Source organism: Triticum urartu, chromosome 2A (genome assembly GCF_056163025.1).
Source record: "Triticum urartu cultivar PI428250 chromosome 2A, HENAU_Tu73, whole genome shotgun sequence".
NCBI classification, from domain to species: domain Eukaryota; kingdom Viridiplantae; phylum Streptophyta; class Magnoliopsida; order Poales; family Poaceae; genus Triticum; species Triticum urartu.
The window spans coordinates 237,024,764-237,034,432 of record NC_141874.1 but is presented as its reverse complement, the minus strand read 5'-3'; the positions used below and the strand labels follow the sequence as shown (position 1 = coordinate 237,034,432).

General features: G+C 39.7%; 1 protein-coding gene across 1 annotated transcript; it reads right to left on the bottom strand.

The window, feature by feature from the left end:
- Positions 1–1,523: 1,523 nt before the first annotated feature.
- On the bottom strand, positions 1,524–3,587 carry LOC147984682 (uncharacterized). Its single transcript, XM_087541211.1, is given in 1 exon segment — positions 1,524–3,587. A coding segment is annotated over 1 exon segment (2,064 nt).
- Positions 3,588–9,669: the final 6,082 nt, after the last annotated feature.

The following is a 9,669-nucleotide window of genomic DNA, read 5'->3' as shown; positions in this document are numbered from 1 at the left end:
TAGGATCTGTTCCTGTTCATGCTCAGGTACACAATGTCTAATAACACCATCTACTCCTTCTTTATAAAGATGTGGATCATCCCAGAAGAAATGTCTTAAATCATAGAAAACTTTTTCTTTTGCTGGTATGTGAAACTAGGTGGTATAAACTTAGCAACAATGTAATTAGCATAATCAACATACCATGGAGCAGTGTGAGAAGCATTTATGACATTTAATTGTTCATCAGGAAAGCTATCATCAATAGGTAGTGGGTCATCAAGAACATTTTCTAACCTAGACAAGTTGTCTACAACGGGGTTCTCAGCTCCCTTTCTATCAATAATATGCAAATCAAATTCTTGTAGCAAGAGAACCCATCTAATAAGTCTAGGTTTAGCATCTTTCTTTTCCATAAGATATTTAATAGCAGCATGATCAGTGTGAATAGTTACTTTAGAATCAACAATATAAGGTCTAAACTTATCACATGCAAATACAACTGCTAAAAATTATTTTTCAGTAGTGGCATAATTTCTCTGAGCATTGTCTAGAGTTTTACTAGAATATTGAATAATATTTAATTTCTTATCAACTCTTTGCCCTAGAACATCACCTACAGCATAATCACTAGCATCACACATAATTTCAAAAGGTAAATTCCAATCAGGTGGCTGAACAATAGGTGCAGAGATTAATGCCTTCTTAAGTATTTCAAAGGCTTCTACACAATCATCATCAAAGACGAATGGTATATCTTTTTGTAATAAATTAGTCAGAGGCCGAGAAATTTTTGAGAAGTACTTAATGAACCTCCTATAAAAACTGGCATGACCAAGGAAACTTCTTATACCTTTGATGTCCTTGGGACATGACATCTTTTCAATAGCATCAACTTTAGCTTTATCAACTTCAATGCCTCTTTCAGAAATTTTGTGCCCCAAGACAATACCTTCATTAACCATAAAGTGGCATTTCTCCCAATTCAAGACAAGGTTAGTTTCTTCACATCTCTACAAATCTCGATTAAGGTTGCTTAAGCAATCATCAAAAGAGGATCCATAAACGGAGAAATCATCCGTGAATACCTCACATATCTTTTCACAAAAATCAGAAAATATAGCCATCATGCATCTTTGAAAGGTAGCAGGTGCATTACATAAACCAAAAGGCATACGTCTATAAGCAAAAGTACCGAAAGGGCAAGTAAAAGTGGTCTTAGATTGATCATCAGCTGACACAGGTATTTGGGAGAAACTAGAATAACCATCTAGAAAGCAAAAATGAGTATGTTTGGATAATCTTTCTAGCATTTGATCAATAAAAGGTAAGGGGTAATGATATTTTTTATTAGCCTTATTTAATTTGCGGAAATCAATTACCATCCTATAACCTGTAATAATTATTTGCAGAGTCAATTCATCTTTATCATTAGGAACAACAGTAATACCTCCCTTCTTAGTAACACAATGTATAGGACTTACCCACTGACTATCAGCAACGGGATAAATTATACCTGCCTCAAGGAGCTTTAGTATTTCTTTTCATACCACTTCTTTCATCTTAGGATTCAGTCGTCGTTGGTGATCAATAACTGGTTTGGCATCTTTTTCCAAATTTAATTTGTGTTGACATAGAGTGGGACTAATGCCCTTAAGATCATCAAGAGTATATCCAATAGCAGCATGGTGCTTCTTCAGAGTTTTCAATAATTTTTCTTCCTCCTTCTCTGAAAGGTTAGCACTAACAATAACAGGATATATCTTCTTTTCGTCAAGATAAGCATATTTAAGAGTACCAGGCAATGGTTTAAGCTCAGACATAGGATCACCCTTGGGTGGAGGAGGATCCCCTAAGATTTCAACAGGCAAGTTGTGTTTCAAAACAGGTCCCTGTTTAAAGAACACTTCATCTATTTCCCTTCTTTCATTCATATACATATCATTTTCATGGTCTAGCAAATATTGTTCTAAAGGATCACTAGGAGGTATGGCAATAGAAGCAAGACCAATAATTTCATCTTTACTAGGCAATTCTTCTTCACGGTGTTGTCTATGAAATTTAGAAAAGTTGAACTCATGGGACATATCACCTAAACCAATAGTAATAACATCCTTTTTGCAGTCTATCCTAGCACTAACAGTGTTTAAGAAGGGTCTACCAAATATAATGGGACAAAAGCTATCTTGTGGGGAACCAAGAACAAGAAAATCAGCAGGATATTTAGTTTTCCCACACAAGACTTCAACATCTCTAACAATCCCAATTGGTGAAATAGTATCTCTATTGGCAAGTTTAATTGTGACATTAATATCTTCTAACTCAGCAGGTGCAATATCATGCATAATCTCGTTGTACAAGTCGATAGGTATTGCACTAGCACTGGCACCCATATCACACAAGCCATGATAACAATTATCTCCTATTTTAATAGATATAACATGCATGCCTACTACAGGTCTATATTTATCTTTAGCATAAGGTTTAGCAATTCTAGCAGTTTCATCATAGAAATAAATAACATGCCCAACAATATTATCAGCCAAGAGATCCTTAACAATAGCAATATTAGGTTCAACTTTAACTTGCTCAGGAGGTGTATAGGTTCTAATATTGCTTTTACGAACCACAGTTGAAGCTTTAGCATGATCTTTTATCCTAACAGGAAAAGGTGGTTTCTCAACATAAGCAGTAGGAACAATAGGATCATTATAAGTGATAGTCTTTTCTTCAACTTTAATAGGTGCAGCTACTTTTACTTCTATGGGAGGATGATATTTAAACCACTTCTCTTTAGGGAGATCAATATGAGTAGCAAAAGATTCACAGAAAGAAGCTACTATCTCAGAGTCAAGTCCATATTTAGTGCTAAATTTATGGAAAACATCGGTATCCATAAAAGATTTAACACAATCAAACTTAGGTGTCATACCTAACTCCTTACCTTCGTCAAGATCCCAATCTTCAGATTTGCGTTTAATTCTTTCCAATAAATCCCATTTGAATTCAATAGTCTTCATAATAAAAGAGCTAGCACAAGAAGTATCAAGCATGGTGCAGTTGTTATCAGAAAGCCGAGCATAAATTTTTTGAATAATCATTTCTCTTGAAAGCTCATGATTGGGGCATGAATATAACATTGACTTAAGCCTCCCCCAAGCTTGAGCGATGCTTTCTCCTTCGCGAGGCCAAAAATTATATATATAATTACGATCACGATGAACAAGATGCATAGGATAAAACTTCTAATGAAATTCCAATTTCAATCATTTGTAGTTCCATGATCCCATATCATCACATAGCCTATACCATGTCAATCCGTCTCCCTCCAAAGATAAAGGTAAGACCTTCTTCTTGATAACATCATCAGGCATACCTGCAAGCTTAAATAATCCACAAACTTCATCCACATATATTAGGTGCTCATCAGGATGTAGTGTTCCATCTCCTGCAAAAGGATTAGCTAGCAGTTTTTCTATCATACCCGAAGGAATTTCAAAGCAGACATTTTCATTTTCAGTAGGTTCAGTAGGTTGAGGAGTAACTCTATGCTCTACTGGTCGGGGTGAAGATACCCCGAACAAGCCCCTCAAAGGATTACTTTCCATAGTAACAAGTGACAGTAAATTTCAGCATACTATATAAATTTTTCCTTACCAAAGGCGCTTCACTCCCCGACAACGGCGCCAGAAAAGAGTCTTGATGACCCACAAGTATAGGGGATCTATCGTAGTCCTTTCGATAAGTAAGAGTGTCGAACCCAACGAGGAGCAGAAGGAAATGATAAGCGGTTTTCAGCAAGGTATTCTCTGCAAGCACTGAAATTATAGGTAACAGGTAGTTTGTGATAAGATAATTTGTAACGAGTAACAAGTAACAAAAGTAAATAAAGTGCAGCAAGGTGGCCCAATCCTTTTTCTAGCAAAGGACAAGCCTGGAAAAATTCTTATATAGAGAAAAGCGCTCCCGAGGACACATGGGAATTATCGTCAAGCTAGGTTTCATCACGATCATATGATTCGCGTTCGGTACTTTGATAATCTGATATGTGGGTGGACCGGTGCTTGGGTGTTGTCCTTACTTGGACAAGCATCCCACTTATGATTAACCTCTATTGCAAGCATCCGCAACTACAACAAAAGTATTAAGGTAAACCTAACCATAGCATGAAACCTATGGATCCAAATCAGCCCCTTACGAAGCAACGCATAAACTAGGGTTTAAGCTTCTGTCACTCTAGCAACCCATCATCTACTTATTACTTCCCAATGCATTCCTCTAGGCCCAAATAATGGTGAAGTGTCATGTAGTCGACGTTCACATAACACCACTAGAGGAGAGACAACATACATCTCATCAAAATATCGAACGAATACCAAATTCACATGACTACTAATAGCAAGACTTCTCCCATGTCCTCAGGAACAAACGTAACTACTCACAAAGCATATTCATGTTCATAATCATAGGGGTATTAATATGCATATAGGATCTGAACATATGATCTTCCACCAAATAAACCAACTAGCATTAACTACAAGGAGTAATCAACACTACTAGCAACTAGCCCCCACCATTGTGGCCAGGGTGTGGCCCCCCTCTGGAACTTCTTGCGCTCAGTATTTTTTATATATTTTGTAAATGACTTCTGTGAAGTTTCAGGACTTTTGGAGCTGTGCAGAATAGGTCTCCAATATTTGCTCCTTTTCCGGCGCAGAATCCCAGCTGCCGGCATTCTCCCTCTTTATGTAAACCTTGTAAAATAAGAGAGAATAGGCATAAGTATTGTGACATAATGTGTAATAACAGCCCATAATGCAATAAATATTGATATAAAAGCATTATGCAAAATGGACGTATCAGTGCTCCAGTGCCAGCTCCCTGTGTAGCCCGTGGACACGGGGTCTCGGGGGCCCGTGCGCACGGGGTCGCCTGGGACTTTATGTCTAGCTCCTGTTGGGTTCCTTCTTCCTCCATGTGGGCTTGGGGTCCTTCTCCTTGGCCTTCGAGAAGCTTCCTAGTTTCTTGGTGGCGGTCACCCTCGTACCTAATGATGCACACTGATAACCCACAAGTATAGGGGATCGCAACAGCTTTCGAGGGTAGAGTATTCAACCCAAATTTATTGATTCGACACAAGGGGAGCCAAAGAATATTCTCAAGTGTTAGCAGCTGAGTTGTCAATTCAACCACACCTGGAAACGTAGTATCTGCAGCAAAGTGTTTAGTAGCAAAGTAATATGATAGTGGTGGTAGCGGCAACAAAAGTAAAGACAGCAAAAGTAATGTTTTTGGTATTTTGTAGTGATTGTAACAGTAGCAGCAGGAAAGTAAATAAGCATAAACCAGTATGTGGAAAACTCGTAGGCACCAGATCAGTGATGGATAATTATGCCGGATGCGGTTCATCATGTAACAGTCATAACATAGGGTGACACAGAACTAGCTCCAATTCATCAATGTAATGTAGGCATTTATTCCGTATATAGTCATACGTGCTTATGGAAAAGAACTTGCATGACATCTTTTGTCCTACCCTCCCATGGCAGCGGGGTCCTATTGGAAACTAAGGGATATTAAGGCCTCCTTTTAATAGAGAACCGGAACAAAGCATTAGCACATAGTGAATACATGAACTCCTCAAACTATGGTCATCACCGGGAGTGGTCCCAATTATTGTCACTTCGGGGTTGCCGGATCATAACACATAGTAGGTGACTATAGACTTGCAAGATAGGATCAAGAACTCACATATATTCATGAAAACATAATAGGTTCAGATCTGAAATCATGGCACTCGGGCCCTAGTGACAAGCATTAAGCATAGCAAAGTCATAGCAACATCAATCTCAGAACATAATGGATACTAGGGATCAAACCCTAACAAAACTAACTCGATTACATGATAAATCTCATCCAACCCATCACCGTCCAGCAAGCCTACAATGGAATTACTCACGCACGGCGGTGAGCATCATGAAATTGGTGATGGAGGATGGTTGATGATGACGACGGCGATGAATCCCCCTCTCCGAAGCCCCGAACGGACTCCAGATCAGCCCTCCCGAGAGGTTTTAGGGCTTGGCGGCAGCTCCGTATCATAAAACGTGATGATTTCTTCCCTTTTTTCTCTCTCCGAAAGCAAATATATAGAGTTGGAGTTAGCGTCGGAGGGCATCCAGGGGGCCCACGAGGTAGGGGGGCGCGCCCCCCACCCTCGTGAGAAGGGTGTGGGCCCCCTGGTCTTCATCTTTGGCGAGGATTTTTTATTATTTTTTCTAAGATGTTCCGTGGAGTTTCAGGTCATTCTGAGAATATTTGTTTTCTGCACATAAAACAACACCATGGCAATTCTGCTGAAAATAGCGTTAGTCCGGGTTAGTTCCATTCAAATCATACAAGTTAGAGTCCGAAACAAGGGCAAAAGTGTTTGGAAAAGTAGATACGACGGAGATGTATCAACTCCCCCAAGCTTAAACCCTTGCTTGTCCTCAAGAAATTCAGTTGACAAACTGAAAGAAAGAAAGAAAAACTTTTACAAACTCTGTTTGCTCTTATTGTTGTAACTATGTCAAGCCAGCATTCAAGTTTTCAGCATAGATCATAACTAACCACATTTGCAATAATTCTCAGGTCTCATAATTACTCATATCAATAGAATAATCAACTAGCAAGTCATAATAATAAATCTTGGATGACAACACTTTCTCGAAACAATCATAATATGATATAACAAGATGGTATCTCGCTAGCCCTTTCTGAGACGCAAAACATAAATGCAGAGCACCTTTAAAGATCAAGGGCTGACTAGACATTGTAATTCATGGTAAAAGAGATCCAATCATACTTATACCCAATATAAATTAACAGTGATGAATGCAAATGACAGTTGTGCTCTCCAGCTAGTGCTTTTTAATAAGAGGGTGATGACTCAACATAAAAGTAAATGGATAGGCCCTTCGCAGAGGGAAGCAGGGATTTGTAGAGGTGCCAGAGCTCGGTTTTGAAATAGAGATAAATTGTATTTTGAGCGGTATACTTTCATTGTCAACGTAACAACTAAGAGATGGCGATATCTTCCATGCTAAGCACATTATAGGCGGTTCCCAAATAGAATGGTAAAGTTTATACTCCCCCTCCACCAACAAGCATCAATCCATGGCTTGCTCGAAACAATGAGTGCCTCCAACATACATCAGGTCCCAGGGGGAGTTTTGTTTGCAATTAATTTTGATTTAGTTTGCATAAAGCATGGGACTGGGCATCCCGGTGACCAGCCATTTTCTCGTGAGTGAGGAGCGGAGTCCACTCCTCTTGAGAGCGCCTAACACGGAAGATAAGGACAACCTTGGTTGATACATGAGCTATTCGAGCATACAAAACAGAATGTTTATTTGAAGGTTTAGAGTTTGGCACATACAAATTTACTTGGAACGGCAGGTAGATACCGCATATAGGAAGGTATGGTGGACTCATCTGGAATAACTTTGGGGTTTGAGGGATTGGATGCACAAGCAGTATTCCCACTTAGTACAGGTGAAGGCTAGCAAAAGACTGGGAAGCGACCAACTAGAGAGCAACAACAGCCATGTACATGCATTAAAATTAATAAACATTGGATGCAAGCATGAGTAGGATATAATCCACCATGAACATAAATATCGTGATGGCTATGTTGATTTGTTTCAACTACATGCGTGAACATGTGCCAAGTCAAGTCACTTAAATCATTCAAAGGAGGATACCACCCCATTATACCACATCATAATCATCTCAATAGCATGTTGGCACACAAGGTAAACCATTATAACTCATAGCTAATCAAGCATGGCACAAGCAACTATGATCTCTAATTGTCATTGCAAACATGTTTAATTATGGTCTTCTCCTACTGACCCCCAAAGAAAAGAAAAGAAAAGAAACTATTTACACGGGAAAGCTCCCAAACAAGCAAAAGAAGAACAGGAAATATTTTTGGGTTTTCTTTTTAATTATTACTACTACAGCAGAAAAATAAACTACTACTAATTTTTTTGGTTTTTCTTAAGGTTTAACAAACACACAAGAAGAAAGCAGGAAAAAGAACATAAACTAGCATGGATATTATAGTGAAAAAGTATGAGCACCGACATCTAGTAATGAGTGTGTGTGAACATAAATATAATGTCGGTGAGAAATACGTACTCCCCCAAGCTTAGGCTTTTGGCCTAAGTTGGTCTATTGCCAGGGATAACCTGGCGGATACCCGTAAGTGTAGCTGGGGTCGTACTGCGACGAAGAATAGTTGGGATCATATTGATGTGCAACGGTTATCGCCTGCTGTGCTGCAGCGTGGAGTCAAGCTGCCTTCGCTCTCCTCTCGTACTCTTCTGCCTCCTCTTTGGTAATAACATATCTTCTTTTTGTCTGTGAATCAAAGGAGGCAGGAGCAAGGAGAGTAATACGGAAAACACGTCGTTTATCAAAAATTAAACGATATAAGAGAGGTGATTCAGGCCTCTCGACAAACTGGTGCGAAGCCATAGGTTCATAATCTAAATATGCAGGAGGCAACTCCGTATCACCCTCACGAATGTCTATTTCAAGAAAATGAGCTAAGCGGGTTGCATAAATTCCTCCAAAGAAATCTCCATTATGTCTCTTATGATGCAACCTATGAGCTACAATGGCTCCCATATGCTAAGATTGGTCTCCTAACACAGCACTCCTAAGAATGCTAAGATCAGGGACACACATGTGACATGCTTCATCCTTAGCATTTATGCATCTACCGATGAAGAGAGCAAAAATAATGTATAGCAGGAAAGTGAATGCTCCCTATGGTAGCCTGCGTTATATCTCTAGATTCCCGCACAGTTATACTAGCAAGAAAGTTTCTAAATTCAGATTTAGGGGGATCCCTAATACTGCCCCACGATGGAAGTTTGCATGCAAGAGTGAAATCCTATATGTCCATGGTATAAGATTTGTCATAAAGATCAAACATGACTGAAGGAGAATTACACGAAGATGAATACTCAAACCTCCTCACAAATGAACTTGTGAGATCATGATACTGGGGGCATTTGTTAGCCTCAAAATCCTCAAGACCGGCATTGCGCAAATATTCTTTGAATTCTTCTTTAATTCCCGCACGGTCCATAAAATTTTCTGACGACCATTCACAAGGCCGTACCGGAGCGTCTCTTGGTGGATCCTCGTCAGCATCGCGCATAGCAATCCTGGGTCCTTGCTTCTTAGAGGAACCACCTTGGAACATCTTCCTAAGCATAATGTTTTTCTCTGAAAAATTCTGAAATTTTTAGTAACTTCAAACAAAAGTGAACCAACTGTCGGTGTCAAAACCGGCGGATCTCGGGTAGGGGGTCCCGAACTGTGCGTCTAAGGCGGATGGTAACAGGAGGCAGGGGACACTATGTTTTACCCAGGTTCGGGCCCTCTTGATGGAGGTAAAACCCTACGTCCTGCTTGATTTATTCTTGATGATATGAGTATTACAAGAGTTGATCTACCACGAGATCGGAGAGGCTAAACCCTAGAAGCTAGCCTATGGTATGATTGTATGTTGTATATGATCTATCGACTAGCCTGGCCTCCGTTTATATAATGCACCAGAGGCCTAGGATAACAAGAGTCCTAGCCGAATACGCCGGTGGGGAGGAGTCCTTGTCTTGATCACCAGGTCTTGTG